This window comes from Mustela erminea, chromosome 3 (genome assembly GCF_009829155.1).
Source record: "Mustela erminea isolate mMusErm1 chromosome 3, mMusErm1.Pri, whole genome shotgun sequence".
NCBI lineage: Eukaryota > Metazoa > Chordata > Mammalia > Carnivora > Mustelidae > Mustela > Mustela erminea.
This window is the reverse complement of record NC_045616.1, coordinates 79,217,040-79,241,199: the sequence shown is the minus strand read 5'-3', so window position 1 is coordinate 79,241,199 and position 24,160 is coordinate 79,217,040. Positions and strand designations below refer to the sequence as shown.

Below are 24,160 nucleotides of genomic sequence, written 5' to 3'. Positions count from 1 at the left end.
TCTTTAGTTGTATACATTTGAAGATAGGAAATTTGCACATGGTGGTCAGTAACAGACATGCATGCATAAATATAAGCATATTTAAGTTTATATTAAAATGTAACTTGATACAGCACCAGACATGTGCATATGTTGTACCTGTATAGCTCAGTGATTTTTCACTAACGGAACACACCTGGGTTTACTGTGTTCACAAGCATCCAGATCAAGAAATAGAAATTATTGGCACCTCTAGAAGTCCCTTTTATGCTCATTTTCTTTTGCTGACAGCCCTCCCATCCCATGGTTAACTTCTAATTTGATTTTTAGCAGCATCGGTTAATTTTCTTTTTGTACTTGGAAGCATGCAATATACTCTTTTGTGTCCATCTTCTGCTTAATATGTTTGTGAGATGCATTCATAATGTTGGTTGCAGTTGTAGATTATTACCTTTGCTTGTATAGACTCTTTGGTTCTACTCTTAAGCTAATGATGTTCTTTGGATGTCTTCCAGCTTTAGGCTATTTTGAAGCTGTTGCTGTGGACATTCTTTGGTGTTATCGATATATATTCTGAAGTAGAATTGATGCCTCATAGATTTTGTATATTTTTTGCTTTAATAGCTCTTGTGAAATGTTTTCAAGATAGATATACTAAGGTATAACTCCTACATCCTCACCAACATCTTGTACTTTCTTTTTATTTGAGTTTAAACATTCTGCTGAGTGTGTGGTGGTCTATCTTACTGTGGTTTTAATATGTCTTTCCTTGATGGACTAATGACATGTCCAGTGCTTCATAAGTTTACTGGATATTTGTACATCATCTTTTGTATAGTGCTGATTCCATTCTTTTGCCATCTTTTCTCTTGGGTGTCTATTTTTACCTTTTCATTGGTGAATGATTTAAAACTTATAGAAAATTTGCAAAAATAGTAAAAGTAACTCCTGGATAACATTTATATTGGGAGTCTCTTTGCTTACTTTAAAGTCATGAAGATAAACTCTTATATTTTTCCTTTAAATTTTTATCTTTTTAGTGTGCACTTTCATATTGTAATTCATCTGGGCTTTTTTTTTTTTTTTTTTTTTTTGGTATATGATGTAATGTAGGGATCATGGTACATTTTTTCCCCATAAGGGTATCCAGTTGATCCCTTATCAATTACTAAAAGACTTTTCCAGTCCTACCAGGCCTTCTTTGTCCTAAACAGATGACAATGTGTGTATGGAACTGTCCCTGGACATGGTTCCTTTCCATTGGTCAGTTTCTATATTTTTGCACCTTTGCTGTATAGCCGAATTACTGCAATTTCATAATAGATCCTAATGTCTGGTAGTGTAAGTCTTCCAAGTTTATTGTTCTTTAGTATTACCTCAGTTGTTTTTAGTTCTTTGCATTTGCATGTGATTTTTAGAATTGGTTGATCAATTTTTTGGAAAAAACCTAATGGCATATTTTGGGGATTCCATTTATTTTAAGGAGAATGATCATTTTTACAATATTGAGCCTTTCAGTCATGAATATCCCTGTTTAAGTAGGTCTTTAGTTTTTCCTAGCTATGTTTTGCAGTTTTCACTGGAGAGTCATTACACATCTTTATTTATATTAACATTTGATACTTTGGGTTTTTTGTATTTGATATTTTGTGATGCATTTTTTTAAATTTTTTGTTTTTTATAAACATGTATTTTTATCCCCAGGGGTACAGGTCTGTGAATCTCCAGGTTTACACACTTCACAGCACTCACCAAAGCACATACCCTCCCCAATGTCCATAACCCCACCCCCCTTCTCCCAACCCCCTCCCCCCAGCAACCCTCAGTTTGTTTTGTGAGATTAAGAGTCACTTATGGTTTGTCTCCCTCCCAAAACATCTTGTTTCATTGATTCTTCTCCTACCCACTTAAGCCCCCATGTTGCATCACCACTTCCTCATATCAGGGAGATCATATGATAGTTGTCTTTCTCCGCTTGACTTACTTCGCTAAGCATGATACGCTCTTAGTTCCATCCATGTTGTCGCAAATGGCAAGATTTCCTTTCTTTTGATGGCTGCATAGTATTCCATTGTGTATATATACCACATCTTCTTGATCCATTCATCTGTTGATGGACATCTAGGTTCTTTCCATAGTTTGGCTATTGTGGACATTGCTGCTATAAACATTCGGGTGCACGTGCCCCTTTGGATCACTACGTTTGTATCTTTAGGGTAAATACCCAGTAGTGCAATTGCTGGGACATAGGGCAGTTCTATTTTCAACATTTTGAGGAACCTCCATGCTGTTTTCCAGAGTGGTTGCACGAGCTTGCATTCCCACCAACAGTGTAGGAGGGTTCCCCTTTCTCCGCATCCTCGCCAGCATCTGTCATTTCCTGACTTGTTGATTTTAGCCATTCTGACTGGTGTGAGGTGATATCTCATTGTGGTTTTGATTTGTATTTCCCTGATGCCAAGTGATATGGAGCACTTTTTCATGTGTCTGTTGGCCATCTGGATGTCTTCTTTGCAGAAATGTCTGTTCATGTCCTCTGCCCATTTCTTGATTGGATTATTTGTTCTTTGGGTGTTGAGTTTGTAAAGTTCTTTATAGATTTTGGACACTAGCCCTTTATCTGATATGTCGTTTGCAAATATCTTCTCCCATTCTGTCAGTTGTCTTTTGATTTTGTTAACTGTTTCCTTTGCTGTGCAAAAGCTTTTGATCTTGATGAAATCCCAATAGTTCATTTTTGCCCTTGCTTCCCTTGCCTTTGGCGATGTTCCTAGGAAGATGTTGCTGCGGTTGAGGTCGAAGAGGTTGCTGCCTGTGTTCTCCTCAAGGATTTTGATGGATACCTTTCTCACATTGAGGTCCTTCATCCATTTTGAGTCTATTTTTGTGTGTGGTGTAAGGAAATGGTCCAATTTAATTTTTCTGCATGTGGCTGTCCAATTTTCCCAACACCATTTATTGAAGAGGCTGTCTTTTTTCCATTGGACATTCTTTCCTGCTTTGTCGAAGATTAGTTGACCATAGAGTTGAGGGTCTATTTCTGGGCTCTCTCTTCTGTTCCATTGATCTATGTGTCTGTTTTTGTGCTAGTACCATGCTGTCTTGATGATGACAGCTTTGTAATAGAGCTTGAAGTCTGGAATTGTGATGCCACCAACTTTGGCTTTCTTTTTCAATATCCCTTTGGCTATTCGAGGTCTTTTCTGGTTTCATATAAATTTTAATTATTTGTTCCATTTCTGTGATGCATTTTTAAAAGATTTTATTTACTTATTTGACACAGATCACAAATAGGCAGAGATGCAGGAAGAGGGAATGGGAGAAGCAGGCTTCCCACTGAGCAGAGAGAGCCCAATGTGGGTCTCGATCCCAGGACCCTGGGATCATGACCTGAGCTGAAGGCAGACACTTAACGACTGAGCCACCCAGGCACCCTTGCATATGTTTTTTATTTATCGAATGCTTCATACAACATAGATTTCACCATTTTTGAGTATGTACTTGAGTAGTTTTAAATATATTCACTGTATTGTATGCCCATCATCACTATTTAATTCCTGAATATTTTCTTTGTCTCTTCCCTGCCAAACCCATTTCTTTCTCATCTCCATCCTTTGGCAACCATTAATCGACCTTCTGTAGCTATGGATTTGCTGATTCTGGACACTTCATATAAATGGAATTATGTAATATGTGGTCTTTTGTGTGGTCTTTCACTTAGAATGATCTTGCAGTTTGAGCATGTTGTAGCATGTGATGGTACTTAATTATTTGTAATGGCTGAGTAATATTTCCCTGTGTAACTATATCACATTCTGTTTGTTCATCAGTTGATTGATTATTGGGTTGTTTCTACTTTGGGGATATTATGACTAATACTGCTATCAACCTTTGTGTATAAGTTTTATGTGAACATATGTTTTAATTTTTCTGGTGCATATACCTATGAGTAAAACTGCCAAATTGTTTTCCACAGCAATTGCACCAATTTATCTTCCTTCCAGCAATGAATGAGTGTCCTGGTTTCTCTGTATCTTTACCAATCTTCGTTATTGTGTGTCTTCTTGGTGGTTGTGATCCTTGAGGGTGGAAAATGGTATCTCATTGTTGTTTTGGGTTTCCTGATGGCTGTTATGTTGAACAGCTTTTCCTATGTGTGTTGGCTATTTGTGTATCTTTTTTTGGAGAAAGATCTATATAAATCATTGGCTTATTTAAAAAACTGCAGGTTTTTTTTTATTGTTTAAAGAATTCTTCATGTCTTGGTACATGGGCCATTGGATAGACAATTTGCAGATATATTTTCTTTGTATTGCCTTTTAATTTTCTTGATGGAGTCCTCTGAAGCACAGAATTTTAAAAATTTTGTTGCTGTCTGATTTATCTGTTTTTAAATTTCTTGTTTGTGCTTTTGGTGTCATATCTAGAAAATTTTTGCCTATTAAAGGCCATTCAGATGTTCACCTGTTTCCTTCTAATAATTTTATTCTGCTTTTTGATCCATTCTGAGTTCATTTTTATATATGGTGTGAGGGAAGGCCCCAATATAATTCTTTTGCATGTGAATATCTAGTCTTTGCACCATTTGTTCTTGTTTTATTATTGATAGGGTAGAGGTGTAAATCTCTTTAAATTTGTCCTGCTGGGAGTTGGTTAAGATTCTTGGATGTGCGAATTTATATTTTTCATCAAATTTGAGAAAATTTCTACTCTTTTTTTGTGACAAAATAACTATGACATAAAATTTGCCATTTTAATTACATTTAACTGTAAAATTAAGTGACATTAAGTACATTTACCGTATTATGCAATTGTCACCACTTTCCATTTCCAAAATTGAAAGCAGAAATCTATATCCATTATATAGTACTTCTCCTTATCTTCTCCCCCTGAATTCCTGGTAAACCCTATTCTATATTCTCTTTGAATTTGCCTCTATTTTAGATATTTCAATCAAGTGGAATCATACAACATTGACACTTTTGTGTCTGCCTTAATTCACTTACCATAATGGTTTCAGTGTTCATTCATGTTGTAACGTGATCTGAACAAAGTACATTTCTTTTATAGCTGAATCCATTGTATGTATAATACCACATTTTATCCATTCATCTGTTGATGAACATTTGGGTTTTTACTTACTTTGGTTATTGTGAATAATGCTTCTGTGAACATTCATATGTATTTATCTGTTTGAGTCCTTACATCTTTTGAATATATGCCTAGAAGTGGAATTGCCAGGAGATGGGACTGAAGTAAGTTGAAATATGCCACAGAGTTCACTGTTCTCTGGGTTAAAAAAAAAATTCTCTGGGTTACCACAAGTTTGATTAATTTTCATTTTAGAAAATGTTAATTCTGACAATTTTTGTGCATTTTTTTGGGAGGAGCAGAATTTGGAGTTTCTTGCTTTGCCATTTTCGCTGATGTCAGTGATCCATATCATTTAAAAATTTTCATTTTGTTTGCTAGTATATAGAAATACAATTGAATTTTATATATTGAAGGTTGAGTGACCTCGCTAAATTTATGGTAAGTACTTTTTTAAATGAAGAAAAGATGTTCGTGTTTCTTTTACACAAAGTTTAAGTGATTTATAAACTTACTCCTTTCTGAAGATCGTTAGCAGACATCTTTAAAAGGCTGCAAGAGATTGTCAGCTGTCCCTTATGAAATGCAGAATTCATGGAAGGACAAATGTCACCTTTAAAAATATATTAATGTTATTTTATGAAAAGTGACATTTAAAGTGGTAAATTCTGAAATATTTCAAGAACACAGAAAAGCACAGAATATTCTATTACAAACACTTGTATACCACTACCTGAATTTAACAGGAGCATTTTTTCATGTATACTTCAAATATAAAAAAAAAATTACATAGTTGTTAAGAGGACCCATCTTTCCTTTGTGTTTTATATATCCTTTTTCCCCAGAGGTAACTTTTTTAGACATTGGTGTGTAGCGTATACTTCTTATTCATACTTTTATAAAAGTTTATTATACCTATCTTTTTGTGATTTTTTAAAAAAATTTTATTTTTAAGTAATCTCTACACCCATTGGGGGGCTTAGACTTAAAACTCTGAGGTCAAGAGTTGCATGCTCTACTGACTCAACCAGCCAGGCACACCCATCTCCCTCCCCTTTTTTGTGACTTTTTTTTCTCCTATGTTTTTAAGATTTAGATATTGAAAGTACAGTTCTAGTTCATTCATTTTAACTTTCATAGTGTTTTACTTAGCCTTTTAACCTATTTATTTAAAAACAAATTATTTTTAACACCATGTAGGATATGTAGAGTTTCTGTAGAAAATCATTCAGACTTTTATTTCTGTATAACTTCCATGATCTTTTTACCTCCAGTTATTATGCTCCTTATATAACTAGAAATTGGCATGAGCTATGGGAAAAAAAAGAGCATGTTCATTTAAATGTTTGTGTTTCTCCTCTGTATGGAATTATTAAGCTGTAGATACTGGAGGTACTGAGTCATTTTGTAGTCATTTGCTCACTAGAGAAGCTAGTTTTGAAAAGGAACCAAACAATTTACAGAAAGCAGTAGTGATTAAAAGCATAATGAATCGATTAAACAGATTAAACAAAGATGAGTGGAATTAGTGAATCCAAAGATAGTTCTGAGGAAATTCTCTAAATTTGGGAATGGAAAACATGAAACAGTTTGATAGTTATGGAAGATAGAATTAGAAGCTCTGTTATTCCAACATATGTCTAATATCTCCTGAGTTGAGAACAGAGAAAATGGGAGGAGGAGAGGGAGGGAAAACTATTCAGAGAATAGTTGAGAAACTTTTCCAGAGTTGAGAGAGCACAAGAATCTTGAGCAGATTTAAAAAATTCAGTCTTATATGTGTACTGACATTTGCAGAATTATGAAGATTAAAAATATTTAGAGCTAAAAGAGGAAAATCTATAAAAGAACAAAAGATTGACTGCAGAACTTTTTTATTTTTCAATAAAGGTAGAGAACATAATAGAGTAGAATGTAGAATCCTGATGGAGAATAATTCTTAATCAAAACTACTATAGGATAATTTAAGTGTCATAGAGAAATAACACCATTCAGATAAAGATGGTGTTGAGTACTGTCAGGCCACTGAGGAAAGAACTACTGAATTATGTATATTAAGAAGAAGGAAACTGAATGCAACAAGAAAGATGTAGGAAGCAATGATGAGCATAACTAAATAAATACACATTTTAAAATTGGTAAACATATTGGTAAACCTAAATAAGTATTTTAGAAGATAGTAATAATATCATTAATTTAGGGGTTTTAGAAATAAGAAAGAGCTAAAATACTAGCAAATGAAAAGACTTAAGTTCTTTGTCAGCTCAGTGGGAAAGAGAACAGATTGAACCTAATTTCAGAATTTCTTAAAAATGGTAAAATTGAAGCATAAAAAGAAAAAAGCTATAGTGTATAACTTAACCAATGGAGGAAATCCAATAGGATAGAAGGCTGGGACTTGGAGGAAGGAGACAAGGTTGAAGATAAATATTTTATTTATTTATTTATTTATTTATTTATTTATTAATAAATTTTTAAATTTATTTTCAGCATAACAGTATTCGAAGATAAATATTTCCTAAATATTCATGCTGAAATTGAAGAATATCAGTAAAAGTACAAAACACAGTGTTTAGGAAATCAATAGAAGGACAGAAAGGAAAACAACAAAACATTGAAACAAATTCAGGGAAGGTAAAACACAAAATAGGATGACAGAAGTAGGAATTGATACATTAGTAATCATAATATATATTGACAGTAAACTTGTGTCAATGTGTAGTTGAAAACAAAGAGAAAAAATGTCAGTCCAATACTAACCTCAGTAGAAGTTTAAGAGACAATACAGACCCTAAAGCAGATATATTATGAATAAAAAAATAATTAATGATAAAAGTCATGTTCACTGAGAAGATATTACAGTTTGGAACATGGTTTGAAAATCTAACAATATTCTTAACTATGTAAAACAAGAGTAGATACAATTATATGGAAAAATTTACAAGTTCTAGTTAAACCATTAATCATAAGATTTTTTTTTTCAAGATTTTATTTGAGACAGAGCATGAGCAGGGGGTGGTGCAGAGGGAGAGAGAGAAGCAGGCTCTATGCTGAGCCGGGAGCCCCACATGGGGTGCTATCTATTCGGGACCCTGAGGTCCTGACCTGAGCTGAAGGCAGAAGCTTAACCACTAAGCCACTTAGATGCGCCCCCCACACAATTTCCCCTTAGAACTGATAGAATGAACAGACCAGGGGAGCCCGGGTGGCTCAGTGGGTTAGGCCTCTGCCTTTGGCTCAGGTCATGATCTCAGAGTCCTGGGATTGAGCCCTGCATTGGGCTCTCTGCTCAGCAGGGAGCCTGCTCCCCACCCACCCCCCTCCCCCTGCCTACTTGTGATCTTTCTCTGTTAAATAAATAAATAAAATCTTTAAAAAAAAATGATCAGACCAGAAATGATTAAGAATATGGTAACTATAGAAGTTTTGAATACCAGTTTCTAAGCTTGATTTGAAATTTGTTGGGAATAATATGGCCCATATTATAAATTACCCATTCTTTTACAACATATAAAAAATACAATTTTACCATCTATTAAGGCCAAAAGGAAGTCCCAAAATATACCATAGAATTTATTACAAACTCTGTCCTCTTGTTAAAGTTTCATGAAAGTAGAAATCTGTAATGAAAAGCCTAACCCTTGTGATTTGGGAACTGTGAATTTATCAATTTATGAACTAAAATTTATATGGCAATAATAAAGTATTTAGAATTGAATGGACAATAAAAACATGAAGACTTAAGGGATACAGCTAAAGCAGCCAACTTTTTGAGGAAAGTTTACAGTCTTAAATGTATAGAGTAGAAAAGAAATTAGTGAGCTCAGTGTTCAACTTAATTAAAAACTCAGTAGAAGGGAGTTAAATAATAGACATAAATGAAACATACGATGGAATATTACTCATCAGTAAAAGTGAAGTACATTTTCACACATCAACAGAAACAAAGGTGGATTAAAGAAGCAAGACAAAGAATACATTCTATATGATTGTTACATAAAGCTCAAGGACAAAACTAAATATATTGCAGAAAGTTATGTACATAGTTGGTAAAATTAAAATAAGAGCAAGGAAATGAAAAACAATCAGGATATTGGTTGGGAAAGGTGGGGGTGGAATTTACATGGCAAAAGACTGTCTAGGGGCTGGGGCTCCAGAGGTTTTGGGAACATTCCTAGTTTTAAGTTGGATATTGTGGGTCCATATGTTTTCATTTTATTGTATTTTAAACTTGTATATATGTTTTATATATTTTATTTATTCATGTGCATACATCAAAGTAACATACCTTAAAAAGAAACATACCAAAAAGATAAACCGTTTCTTGAAAAGTGAGAAACCCCAACAAGGCTTATTCCAAGATAAAGGGGAACAAATAAATAATTTGTAATTGAAATATAAGTGTGGTTATTGGTAGATTATTGCCAGATTGAGGATCTGTAAGTTTTAGATAGTAGATGTATAACTCTGAATCTACCTTGAATTAAGTCTGTCCTATTTTATAAATAGGTTTTGAAAACACATATATTCAATATCAAGAAACATACAGAGAATTTTTACCTTTATTGGTCAGTTTCTTTTGTTGTAAATAGTGGCAAGTTCATAAAGTAAATATCACTTTATTTTCTGCCCAGTTGACATTTTGGTTTTAAACTGATCTCATTCTGCTCTAGGGGGGGGTCAAATTTTACTAGTACTGTTAATACCAATTTTTGGTATTCAGTTGAATTAATATGTTATTTATAGCAGGAAATCAGACTTTATATATGCCTGTATGTCTGTGCTTTGAGTAAGATGTTCTACTGTTTTCTCTAAGGAACGAATATAACCCTAGATTTATCTAATCCTTCTCTGCATTGTAGAAATCTTGCCATTGATGCAGTTGTGGCAACTTTCATTGTTTTACAAGTGACACTTTTTTCTTTTAGTCATTTTTAGTTTTGTTTTTTTTTTTAAATAAACTGTGTTGCCAACATGGTCTTGAGCTCAAGACCCTGAAACCAAGAGTCATGTATTCTACAAGCTAAGCCAGCCAGCACCTGAAGAGTTTTGATTCTCAAAGCAAGCTATGTTTATTTTTTTAATTATAGCTGTGTTTGTTTATGTTAGTAAAGTTGAACATTTATAGGTCAAATATGGCATTTCTTTTTACTAACTGTTAATGCCTTAAAATATTTAAAGTCATTGAATTATGCAAGGCTTAAATTAAATTTGGCCACCATTTCTCCAAGATTTTTTTGTTGTTGTTTTGTATTGTTCTTGTGTGTCTGTTTTAATATTATAGGCTATCAAGATGGAAATGATTCAGAAGCTTCGGGGTCATCCAGAAGAGGTGGAAGAGGTAGTTTCCGAGGTTGCCGTGGAGGATTTGGTCTAGGAAGTCCAAGTTAGTAGTTAATTGCAAATGCTGTGCTTTATCTGTTAGGTTTTTTTTTTCATCATTTTCTTCATATATAACATATAAGGTTGTTGAGAGGATTATATGAGAATAGCTTAGCAGAGTGACTGGTACATAATCATCTACATTGTATATAACATTATTTTTGAGACACTTATCTAATTGCATACTTGTTAGTTAGAATATATGATCTTTCCAGAAATTTGTGTGACTTAGCTTTTTAATCTTATTTACTATTTCTAAGTGTTTTAGGGCCTGGCCTTGATAATGACAGCCAGCCTTAAAAAGAGGTGGCCTTCTCTAAGGTTCTACCACCCCACCCCACCCCCACCCAATATACCTTCTTTCACTAATGTGGCTTTCTACTTTAAATTACTCCAGCCATCATTTCTCGAGCTAGGGTTATTGACTTCAGAAGTCACTGTTGGATTGCATTTGCCTCTTAATGGAGGAGGATAGACTAGTGGTTTTGGAAGTTAAAATTAAATTTGTAATAATGATTTAATAAATGTGTAGGAGATCAGTGAATTGTCACATTTTAAAAAGTGTAGGGGCCTAGAGGTTTTTGTTCAGGACTTAGATGGTTTGATCTGGTAAAAGTGGGAGCAAGGGGGTGTCCTATTCTGGAGAATAATTAATGAGATTATGCGATGTGCATTTTCTGGAGCAGCAACAGTTTAGTTTTTGGAGGTTATTTAAAATACTTTTGCTTATATGATATTTTAACATAGCATTGGCCCTAACTGCTTTAATGAAATAATTTTAATAAAATAAAAACTTTGAGGAAGTAATTATAATTGAAGGAAATAATTTGTGGAGAAATCTTTTGTATGGTACTTTGAAAAAAGCTCATTGTGATTCCTTTAAAATTTAAACTATTTTGTCTCATATCTTTAACTTCTGGCACTGTGACTTTATTTTCTTCTCTATACTGTATGGTTTTAAAACTTCTTCAAAGTAACAGAATCTCATTTTATTATGTATAAATATAGATAGTGAATATGAACAAGATGAAGGAACACAGCGCACTGGTGGCCTTTTTGGTTCCAGAAGACCAGCATTAAGTGGCACAGGTGAGAAATAGAACTAATTTCTTTTTTTTTTTTTAAGATTTTATTTATTTATTTGACAGAGACCACAAGTAGACAGAGAGAGAGGAAGGGAAATAGGCTCCCCGCTGAGCAGAGAGCCCAGTGTGGGGCTCCATCCCAGAACCCTGGGATCATGACCTGAGCTGAAGGCAGAGGCTTTAACCCACTGAGCCACCCAGATGCCCCTAGAATTAATTTAATTCCTTCCTTCCTTTCTCTTTCTTTCTTTTCCTCTTCCCCACTCCGTTTCTCTTTCTTTCCCTCCCTCCCTCCCTTCCCTCTTTCCTTCCAAAGATTTATTTATGTCAGAGAGCAAGAGAGACAGTGTGAGCATGAGCTGTGGGGGGTTGTGGGGGCGGGGGCCACAGGGAGAAGCATACTCCCTACTGAGCCAAGAGCCTGTTGTGGGGCTGGATCCCAGAACCCTAGGATCATGACCTAAGAGGAAGGCAGACACTTAACCAACTAAGCCATCCAGGTGCCCCAGAAATAGAATTTCTTATTGAATGTTAACAATTCATATATGCTTTTAGCTCTACAGTTAGTAACCTAATAGATACATTTGAGTATAGTAGGTTAGCTCATGATTTTGTCTGCTTTGTAGATCTGCAGACAAAAATACATGTGCAGCTTTGCCTTCCTTAGAAAATTTGTACACTGTGAATTAATTTTTCTCTCATGTACCAGTTAATTTGAGGTGTAAATTATACCTTTAATTGGAGGAAGGAAAATGAAGTTTTAGTGGTTTCAAAGGGAACCTGAGTTAGGAGATTTGAAGAGAGAATTTTTTAAAAAGTCCAGTTGTTGCTAAAAATGTGCAAGTGTGGATAAACTGGTACATCCAGACAATAGAATATTATTGAATAACAAAAAGAAATGAGCTATCCATCTATGAAAAGATGAGGAACCCTAAATGCATATTACTAAATGAAAGAAGCCAATCTGAATAGGCTACACACTGTATAATTTCCAACTGTATGACATTCTGGAAAAGAAACAACTCTGGAAAAGGGTAAAAAGATCAGTGGTTGCCTGTGGTTGGGGGAGGAGGGATGAATAGCATGGAGCATTTTTTTTTTTTTAGGACAGTGAAAAGACTTTGTGTGATACATTAATGGTGGATACATGTCATTTTATATCTGTTCAAACACATAGAATGTACAGCACCAAGGGCATAGAATGTACATAGAATACATAGGCTGTACATAGAATGTACAGCCCTCATGTAAACTTCGATTATGCCATATCAGCTTAGGTTCATCAGTTGTAAGAAGTGTACTACACTGGTGGGGCGTATTGATAATGGGGGAGGCTGTTCAAATGTGGGGCAGGAGTTGGTATATGGGAAGTTTCTGTTCCTTCAATTTTTCTGTAAATCTAAAATTCTCTTATAGAAAGGAAAACTCTTTAAACAAAATGTTCAAATAAGGAAAAGATTTAAATTAAATGTAGAATTAAGAGATGGTTGGATGCAGGGACCAGAAATCTGTAACACTCAATATTTGAATAGAAATAGCTATTTGGTTTATGTGTTCAAAGAGGAGAGCTGTGTTTAAAAAAAAGGTGAACTATGTTTTCTCTAAATAATCTGTTAAAAAAAAAAATTCATTACAGGTAATGGTGACACTTACCAAAGCAGAAGTGGCAGTGGAAGTGGACGAGGTGAGTTCTCACTTGGTTTACCTATAAATGGGTAACGTTATAGTAATCCTAATTTTATTTTTGATGTTAAAGGTTTGGTGACTGTTACTGCTTTAACAGATTTGGAAGAGTAGACATATGCTTAGCCTGTTTTGGAGTATTATTTAATACTCCTCTGTGTAACAGTTCCATTATAGGGATTATATACCATAGATGTATTTGCTCAATGTATGCACAAGAGTGTTCACTGAAGCTTCATTTATAATAAATAAAAACTGAAAAGCAACCAAAATTCATCAATAAATAATGGTTTAATAAATCATATCACCCTAAAAGAGGATCCTGTGCAGATGTTGAAGATTGAAGTATGTTTGTATGTATGTGTTCTTATATTAAAACAATGTTTTTTTCTTATGAGATAGTTAATTTGATTTGGTATAAGGCATAAAGAAAGTTTGGTATACATGATTTTGTACTATGAAAATTTTTTTCAGAGTTATAATATTTAAATATTGTAATATAAAAGTTAAAATGCTTTCTGGACTAGGAAAATAATAAAATTTATTTGATGTCTCTGAAAAATCCAAAGTGATCATTAGTAGTCTGAGAGCATTCAAAGAGACAACTCCCTTGAACTACCTCTGTTTCCCACCTTGATTCTTAGATTCTTCATGAAGAAGTTATTAATAGTTAGTTAAACCATATCTACAAATGCTCAAATCTTGTTGGGTAAAGGATTTAAAGATCTGTGGGTGTTCAGGACAAGAAAGAGAGTTTACATGTGATAATGTATCTAGTTAGATTTTCAAATCTAATGCAGTCCTTATTCTTTTTTGTGATAATACTGGAAAGTGGCACAATAGAGGACTAGTTATTTAAAACCATGAAGGTAGTATATGGGAAATAGTTAACATGACAGGCCTGACTTCTACTCTTTGAATGTCCTTACAAGATTGTTTTTTTCCTGGCATCTGGAAAATTGGATTTGAGGAGGGTTCTCACAACCCTAACTAGTTTAAGAATGGCTTAGTGTGCCTGGAGTATTTTTTGTTGTTTTATTTATTTTCAGCATAACAGTATTCATTATTTTTGCACCACACCAAGTGCTCCATGCAATCCGTGCCCTCTCCAATACCCACCACCTGGTTCCCCCAACCTCACACCGCTTCAAACCCCTTAGATTGTTTTTCAGAGTCCATAGTCTCTCATGGCTCACCTCCCCTTCCAATTTCCCCCAACTCCCTTCTCCTCTGCCTGGAGTATTTTTACAACAATGTAGTTTTAATACCAGCTTTTCTTTCTGGAGTCTGGAATATTGGTATGTGCCAGACAGAAAGTGGTGGCTCCATTTTCAGCCTCTAATAAAAACCATGGGTACTGAGTCCCTAAAGAACTTCTCTGGTAGGCAACATTTCCAACATGTTTTCACAACTTGTTGCTAGGTAATTAAGTGTATTCTTTGTGACACCAGTGGGAGAGGACTCTTGAAAGCTCTTATCTGGTTATCTTTGGACTTTGCCCCATGCACCTTTTCCCTTTGCAGATGCTTCCTGTCCTTTCACTGTAATAAATCCTAGCTGTGAGTATGACTATATTCTGAGTCCTGCTCAATCATACAACCTGGGAATTGTAGTAGTGATTCCCCCATACGGATGGACTTTTAGTTCATTTTAGAAACTACATTCCTAAAAAAAAAAAAAGAAAAGAAAAGAAAAGAAAATACATTCCTTTGCTCAGAAATATAGGAACTATGAAAGGGACTGAGTAGCTTAAAAACTGATAACATAAATCAGTATCATCTGCATAAAATGAGCATTTTTAATATTAAACCTAAAGTTGTTAAGGATTCTATTTATCTTAATTGTCTTATTTGTTTGAAGGACTTTAAAGATGTCTGTCCACTTTTAGACCTTGTTCTCTTTGAAGACAAGCAGTGAAAATAAAGATGTGCATAACCTTGTATCTTGACTAATTATCAGTATGAATTTCTTTAATTAGGTGGTTACAAAGGTTTAAATGAAGAAGTAGTAACAGGCTCTGGAAAAAGTAAGTTTTACTTTAGATAAGGTGTTTGATTTTTACAGTGAAAGCTCTTTCACCTCTAAATTTAAAAAAAAATTATCTCTTTTTTGGGTTTGATTCCCTTTAAGATTCTTGGAAGTCAGAAGCTGAAGGAGGAGAAAGTGGTGATACTCAAGGTATAATAATTTTTATGTGAGCCATATGAACATCTGTTGGATTTTAATAAAAATGAAAAGTAAGAGCAGAGTTACATTTTTTTTAATTTGAAGTGAATTTTAATGGTAAACAGTAGGAAGTTCTTCAGTATTTAAAATTTGATTTTCAGTTTTTGTTTTCCCTCTTACTTTTCTTTTGGTCCTTGTAATGTAAGCTCTATGTTTTATTTGAATTCTAAGGACCAAAGGTGACCTACATACCACCTCCTCCACCTGAGGATGAGGACTCCATCTTTGCACATTATCAGACAGGCATAAACTTTGACAAATATGATACTATTCTTGTAGAAGTATCTGGACATGATGCACCACCAGCAATTCTGGTTAGTATAATAATTATTTCTGTATTGACTATATAACATACTTTGTTTGTAACATATATGGTACATTTCTGCAGAATACAGAAGTTTCATTTTTAGCATATAATGTTTTAGGTCAGAAATTGAGAACCTTATCTACTTTATACTACTTGTAGAATTAATGGCTATGTTGAAAGAGTATTAAATTTCATCCCCACATTCCCAAACTAGGATGAGAACTTCATTTAAACTTACTAAAAAGTATATTTTTCCTAGGGATTGAAGTTTTCTGCTGCTTAAGTATATGAGAAATCTATCTTAGGAGAATGATATTCTAAGTAGTAGGGAGGTGCCTGTAATCCCCTGTGGTTAATGAGCCATTGTTACTGATCAAGATATTTATATTTTACAGGTTTTAAGGGACCAGAAAAAAATGTCCTTAGAACCAGTGTCTATAGAGAGTAACTCTTTAATTCCATCAAGTAATAATATACAGGCTGTAGATAGTATTCTTGAGTGGGGGCATATTGGTAAAGTAACTTTAGTATATAAAGTGGAGTTAAAAGCTTGAGACTACTCAAATGAAATATGTTTATGGAATGATCTGCATATGATATATGGAATTTAATCATACCCTTTCCCCTTTCTTTTAGAATTTTGAGGAAGCTAATCTCTGTCAGACACTGAATAACAACATTGCTAAAGCTGGTTATACTAAACTTACTCCTGTGCAAAAATACAGTATTCCTATTATATTAGCAGGACGAGATTTGATGGCTTGTGCTCAGACAGGGTCTGGAAAGACTGTAAGTCCTTTTCCCCACACATAGTCTGCCCCATAATCAAATTAATAATAGTTTTTGAACTTTAGTTCTTCTCAAGTAGTTTGCCTTTTTTGTTGGATGGAAGGTTGATGATTTCAGTGAACTGTTAAAAGTACTCATTGTTTTGCTTCTGAATTCTGGTTTTATTGAGGTTCGTATACTTCTTTTGGGGGGGCAAGATTTTATTTATTTATTTATTTGACAGAGAGTGAGAGTGAGAGAACACAAGGAGGGGAAGAGCAGAAGAGAGGGAGAGAGAGAAGGAGACTCCCCACTGAGCAGGGAGCCCAATGCCAGGCTTGGACCTGAGCCAAAGGCACAGAGGCTCAACTATCTGAGCCCCAAGGGGGGTTTGTATACTTCTGAAGAAAGAATTTAGAACTATTTCTAGAGTAGTGTTGTAGTTCATAGATGTTTAATCCATTTTAAGACTGTTCAATTCCTGGAAGATGGTGGTGTCTAAAACAAAATGATTGAGGGGCACTTGTGTAGCTCAGTTGGTTAAATGTCCAGCTCAGGTCATAATCTCATGGTTGTGAGGTCGAGCCCTTCATCGAGCTCTGTGCTGGGCATGAGGCCTGCTTGGGTTTCTCTCTCCCTCTGTCTTTGCCCTACCCTCTTAAGAAATATATAACAAAATGATTGATTGTCAAAGCACCAGAGGTTATAAAACGCAGAGAAAGAGAGAAAATAAGTTGTGTAATAAACAAACAAGTTGTATAATAAATGTAATAAAAATAAGTTGTAGAATAAAGTTGTATAATAAAGATCATCAAAATGATTGATGGTCAAAGCACCAGAGGTTATAAAATGCAGAGAAAGGGAGAAAATAAGTTGTATAAATAAAGTTTTGGAGTCAAAAGAATAAGAAATAGCAATATGCATTGCGCCTGGTCTTTAATATAGAGTAACTTCAGGTTACACTATTTAAAAGAACTCTGATGAGATCAGGTTGGTCTTAGAACTTACCTTTGAGATCTGTCTGTTAAATGGAGTTCCTTGAGATTAGTCTAAAAGCCTATCCTTTCTGAATCAAAGAATTATGGTTCATGCTATTTCAACTTTTATTAGCCTCTGTAGTAGAATTGAAAGGATAATAAAGGAGTTGTATACTATAGCAGCTGATGGATGACCCACACATAGTTTTGGAAGTAGATTTTACTGTCTGATTTGCTTAATGAGAAAACTGTAGCACAAAATTTCACTTGCCACATCAATTTTACTAAGGGTGAGTAATCCAAATGAATGATTTCCCAATTTTTGTTGTTTGTGTACCACTTTTGTCATGTATTCAGTGGTAATTTTAGCTCTACTCCAAAAGGAATTCATTTAGAGTAATTGCTAAATGCACTGATTTACATCAGGTTATGTGTACATTACCCTCAATAAGCTTATGTTAATTATTTAGAATTCATGGGTATACTTTTTAAATAACTGAAATGTATCTATCAAAAACTCACTGAAATAATTGTTCTCCTCTCTCATATTAAATTTACCAGCAAGGTGGAAGAAGAATCTAGAAGCTGTAAGGGATTAAGGAATAGATTTTTTTCTACAGGGAGAAGGATGGTGTATTATAAATTTGTAAATTATGTAATTCAACTTCTAGGCAGCTTTTCTCTTGCCAATTTTGGCACATATGATGCGTGATGGAATAACAGCCAGTCGTTTTAAAGAGCTGCAGGAACCAGAGTGCATCATTGTAGCACCAACTCGAGAACTGATCAATCAGATCTATCTGGAAGCCAGAAAGTTTTCTTTTGGGTATGTACATCTGGAATGCCACTCAAAACAAGTTTTTCTTCAGAGATTTTTCTCAATTACTTTGGGAATAAGTTAGTGCAGTCACATAATTAGTGTTACTTGGTTGAAGTGTACTTTTTCATCATCTTCTTTATGGAATCCTTGTTAAATTTCTATTTTTAAAAGAAACACATTTATTTTTAAAAAAGAAACATGCATATTAAAATCAGATGATAATAGAAGTAGAAAAATAAAATAGTGAACATAATGGTGGTATATTTCCTGGTAGTTTTAAATGAATGCTTAATGCACTTAGGGTGTTCCTAATAATAATATGTTCACATGTAACTTTATAATGTAGAAAATGCTTATATCATAATCACCCCAATTTTTAATCATTTTTAAATTGTTTAATCAGTTTTAATCCCCAATTTTTAATCATTTTTAAATTGTTTAATCAGTTTTAAATTGTTTATGTGTATGGATTTTATGTCTATTTTGCGGCACTTAGGTTGTTTCTAGTTTGGGGCTAACATAAATTATAGTGAACAGCTTGCTTAAATAAAGATTTTCTATTTTTATGTTTTAAGCATTTCCTCAAAGTAGGTTTTTATAAGTTTAATGTTAAAGTTTAATGTTAAGGTATATACTTAAAGCTTTCACCAATATACACTTCTATCAGCAGTATATGAGAATGCCAGTTTCACTATACGTTTTGCTGACATTTAGTATGGATTGCTGCCTAACAAATTACCTAAAACCTAGTTACTCAAAATGTAACTATTACCTAATAGTTACTGGGGATAAGGAACTGGTGAACAGTTTAGGTGAGTGCTTCTGGCTTGAGGTCTATTATAAGACTGCAGGCAAGATACCAGCCAACAATTGTAGTCATCTGAAGACTTGACTGTACTGTTTCCATAAGGATCCTTGGTTGTTCTTAGGAAGTGACATCTGGCTTGCTTAGAGTGATGAACAAGAAAGAGCAAGGAGGCTCTTTTAAAACCTTCTCAGTCACTTCTGCCATATTGTGTTTATCACTCAGCGCTCAGTATGCCCTATACTCAGGACTAGCTATGTCATTTGCTGGAACCAGTGCAAAATGAAGACGCAGGGACCTTTGTTCAAAAATTATTGTGAATTTTAAGACTGTATATAGCATAGCATTAAATCAAGCTAAGGGCTCTTTTTACCTTAGGACCCTGTGTGACTGCACAGGTTGTACACATATGAAGGCAGCCTTATACACATTTAAGGGGAAAGAGATTTAGGATCTATATTTCAAAAAAGGGAAGGAAAATGGAAAAATTTTTATATATTGTAAAAGCACTACAGGTATCTTCATTTTTAAAAAATTTATTAAGATGTTGAACTACTTTTGGAACACTTAATAATTTTTCCTTTGTTAAACATTGTTATTTACCACTTTATCTGATAGGATCTCAGTGTTCTTTTTTGCAGGTTTTTTAAAAGAGCTTTCTATGTAGAAATTATTAACATTTTATTTTCTGTGAATTATTTTATTTTATTTTTTTGAAGTAGGCTCCATGCTGGGCATAGAGCCCAGAGTGGAGCTGAACTCATGACCTTGAGATCAAGACCTGAGCTGAGATCAAGAGTCACATGTTCAACCAATTGAGTCACCCAGGCCCCACTGAATCAGTTTATTTTAAAATGAGAAGAAAAAAACCAAAGTTATTAAAAAAATCTAATGTCAAGCTTAACAGATTTTTTAAAAAGTGGGTATATATATTGCTGAGGCCAGAGTTTTTTTTTTTAATAGTATCCATGTACTATGTTGCTTTTAGACTTTCAAGTCAAGTAAAAAATAACACATTTTCTTTGTTAAAAACAAAAACATGTGCATGGTAAATTCAGATAATGTGTGTGCACAAAATGAATATTTGTACATGGAAATTTGTTGTAACATTGTGACAGAAAACTAAATATCTAAACGTCATTCAAGGACTGGTTAAATTATGGTACACTTAGAAGAATAATGGTAATAACTAAGTTACTGAATCCTTAGCATTTGGTAAGTTATAAACAATTTTTTAATGTATTAGCTTATTTAGGTCTAGCAATGGGAGAAAACAAAGAATCTGTTTAAAGTAATGAGTTTAATTAACAAGTTTTTAAGTTCATTCAGTAGAACATGCAACCCCCCCTTTTTTTTTTAAGATTTATTTATTTACTTTAGAAAGAGAGAGAATCTCAAGGAGGTGTCATGCTCAGTATGAGCCTAATGCAGAGCTTGATTCCAAGACCCATGAGATCATGACCTGAGCCAACGTTATGAGCCACCCAGGAGACCTGAGCATGTGACTTTTGATCTCAGAGTCATGAATTTGAGCCCCATGTTGGGGGTAGAGATTAGATAAATAAATAAACTTTAAAAAGAAAACACATAAAATTGTCCTGTTGTCTTAACCTCCCCCAGTTATTTAATTCTCTTTAGAGTTACCCACTCTTAACAGTTTTGTATGAATTAGAGGAGAAATAGCTGGTGCACATATATGCACTTTAATCCTCTTCTCAGCAAATGGTAGCACACTAATCTGTTGTCACTCTATTTTTTTAATGGCAAGGTTTGGAGATAATGCCTAATCTGAAACTGTACCCCTTTCCTTTTTAAGAATGTACAGTATCCCTTTGGATGACTAGACTATAAGTTTTCAGCCTTTTGATACTAAAAATAAAGCTGGCAGTGAATATTACTATAGAGTCTTCTTTCCCCATTTGTGGGGACATATCTGAAGGGTAAATTAATACATGTGAATTTATTGGGACAAGAGAGAAGTTTTTAAATTTTAAGAGAGAGTTAAAATTGTGAAAGAGATTAAAATTGTGAAATGGTTAACATGGTATTATTAAACTTCAGGAAAAATGTGTTTGTCTTCATTTTTACAGTAATGTTGGTCTTAAAAAATGTTTAAAAGCCATTTGTAATTTTTATGAACCACTTATTCATGTTTTTAGCCATTTTTTAAAAAAGATTTTATTTGACAGATCACAGGTAGGCAGAGAGGCAGGCGGGTTGTGTGTGGGGGGAAGTAGGTGCACCACTGAGCAGACAGCCCAATGTGGGGCTTGATCCCAGGACTCTGAGATCGTGACCTGAGCCGAAGGCAGAGGCTTAACCCACTGAGCCACCCAGGCACCCAGTTTTGGGCTAATTTTTATGAGGTGGTATTGGTGTTTACTAATGTTTTTGAAGAGCCCTTTTTTTTTTTTCAAAGATTTTATTTATTTATTTGACAGACAGAGAGATCACAAGTAGGCAGGCAGAGAGAGATGGGGGAAGCAGGCTCCCTGCTGAGCAGAGAGCCTGATATGGAGCTTGATCCCAGGACCCTGAGATCATGACCTGAGCTGAAGGTAGAGGCTTAACCCATTTTGCCACCCAGGCACCCCGAAGAGCCCTTTATTGGATATATTCCAGGGTTGGTTTTTTTTTTCCCCATCATTCATCATTTGCTTTTCAATTCTTCCTAGAAAGAGTTTAATATTTTTCAGGTAGTTGAATGTATTAGGTTTTCTCTTTATGGGATTTTTAAAATATCTTATTAGAAACAAGTATATAATTTTTACATAACTAGAAAATAACATCCATTTTTCTTGTTAATAGGACCTGTGTAAGAGCTGTTGTTATATATGGGGGAACCCAGTTGGGGCATTCAATTCGACAAATAGTACAAGGTTGTAATATATTATGTGCTACTCCTGGGAGACTGATGGATATCATAGGTAAAGAAAAGGTAGGCCCTAGACCAATTGTGGATTGATATAATTTCTTTTGAATGGGAAAAGGAAAGATGATGCAAAGAGATAAGGGTTTATTAGAGTACTGTTTATGTTAGGCGCCCATCAGATTCTCTGAAGGCATTTTTTTTTTAAGATGTATATTATTTACTTTAGAGAGACAGTGAGCACGGGGTGGGAGGGTTAGAGGGAGAGGGAAAGACAGTATTTTTTTTTTTAAAGATTTTATTTATTTATTTGATAGAGATTACAAGTAGGCAGAGAGGCAGGCAGAGAGAGAGGAGGAAGCAGGCTCCCTGCTGAGCAGAGAACCCGATGCAGCGCTCGGTCCCAGGACTCTGGGATCATGACCTGAGCTGAAGGCAGAGGCTTAACCCACTGAGCCACCCAGGTGCCCCCTGAGGGAAAGACAGTCTTAAGCAGAATCTGTGCTGAGCCCGGGGCTCCATCATGACCTGAGCCAAAACCAAGAGTTGGACACTTAACTATGCCACCCAGGAGCCACTCTTTGAATGCATTCTTACACAATTATTAAAATAACTCCCAACAGTAGATAAGTAGTACTTCCTATTTTGTATTTGAGAAGACAGTGAATGAGATTATGTAATTTGTTTAAAATTCCTCACTTAGCTCTAGTGATAGGCTAGGGCTAGAAGCTGGATCTGAATCAAGTCTATATCCCATATTCCGCTACACTGGGAGGAATGGAGTAAATTCTTTTATCTAGTTTCATGTAAGTCATGATGACATCTTTTCTTCATAAAAGAAAGCCTGGTTATTAGCATTTGTCTCTTTTTAAGCATAGGATGATGTTAGCCAGGATTGTTAGAATTTCTGAGCCTTTAAAAACATATTTAGGTTTATGTACTTACTTTAGGTATTCATGTAACACTTTATCACATCTGTAAATCAGTGCTTTAAGCTCACTTTGATGAAACTCCTTTGCTTTTTTTAAGGCTCTTCTCTAAAGGGATTACTCAAAACATGTTCTTTCCTTATAAAGGTAGTTTTCTTTGGATACTTATTTAGACTATCCAGAGAAATCCACCTTGATTTCTCACTAAACAACCTACGTGGTTATGCCAAATTCATTTGTTTTCCTTGAAAATGTCTCCTCCTCCTTATAGTATAAGTATTCATGTGAAGGTGACAGAAGTTTCTCAGTTGTTCCCAAGTGATTAGAGAATGGAGAATTTATTAAGAGTTTAAAGTATTAGAGCTAAATTTACCCCTTATAAGACATTTGAATACATCATGCTGTTAGGAAATTTTTCCTTACGTTAAAGACTGATTTTATCAGATAATAAGCTGTACATCTCTACAGTAGTCCAGTCTAGTAGTCAGCAGCCACATGTGGGTTATACAAATTTAAAAATGATATAAAATAAAAAATTCTGTTCTTTACACACAGTAGCCATGGTTTAAGTACTTAATAGCTGTAGGTTAAAGTACTTAATAGCTAGTGGCTAACATGTTAGTGAAGATCAGGAATTGTTCATCAGTATTTAAACAATACTAGTGTTATCTAAGCATAACAATTCTCATTATTTTATGCATTGATTTCTGATCTTCATGCTTAACAATAAATTAGTAGTCAGAATTGTGAGGAACGTTTTAGTTTAATATGTTGATTTGTATGCATTTTCTGCTCTCTTAAAAATATTCTTAAAGATTGGTCTCAGACAAGTCAAATATTTAGTTCTGGATGAAGCTGATCGCATGCTGGATATGGGTTTTGGACCAGAAATGAAGAAGTTAATTTCTTGCCCTGGAATGCCATCAAAAGAACAGCGGCAAACCCTTATGTTTAGTGCAACTTTTCCGGAAGAAATTCAAAGGTAACATTTTTTTTCTTTTTAAAAATAGTTGTTTTGTGCATAAATGCTTTTATGAAAGGAAAAGCAATGCAAATATATTATTTTTGAGGGTTTTTTTTTAAATGTTAAGATTTTAACATAGAAATGGATGTGTTCCTAAAAAGTTTACTATATTTTTCATTGTTTCTTGCCTTTATTACCTGGCTTTGCATTAATGTCACATTTTGTTAAAATGTGTATATGTGTGTGATTACACAGCAGCTAGCTAGGATTTAATA

At 34.4% G+C, this 24,160-nt stretch overlaps 1 protein-coding gene across 2 annotated transcripts in view; it reads left to right on the top strand.

The window, feature by feature from the left end:
* DDX4 (DEAD-box helicase 4) overlaps window positions 1-24,160 on the top strand; it is a 74,524-nt gene that overhangs the window by 40,906 nt on the left and 9,458 nt on the right. For both annotated transcript variants that reach the window (XM_032336216.1, XM_032336215.1), the window contains 10 exons: window positions 10,355-10,456; window positions 11,461-11,541; window positions 13,174-13,221; window positions 15,199-15,246; window positions 15,351-15,398; window positions 15,618-15,760; window positions 16,390-16,542; window positions 18,170-18,324; window positions 21,932-22,061; window positions 23,737-23,903. In XM_032336216.1, the coding sequence (XP_032192107.1) occupies window positions 10,355-10,456; window positions 11,461-11,541; window positions 13,174-13,221; window positions 15,199-15,246; window positions 15,351-15,398; window positions 15,618-15,760; window positions 16,390-16,542; window positions 18,170-18,324; window positions 21,932-22,061; window positions 23,737-23,903 (1,075 nt within the window). The remainder of the gene's footprint in view (window positions 1-10,354; window positions 10,457-11,460; window positions 11,542-13,173; window positions 13,222-15,198; window positions 15,247-15,350; window positions 15,399-15,617; window positions 15,761-16,389; window positions 16,543-18,169; window positions 18,325-21,931; window positions 22,062-23,736; window positions 23,904-24,160) is intronic.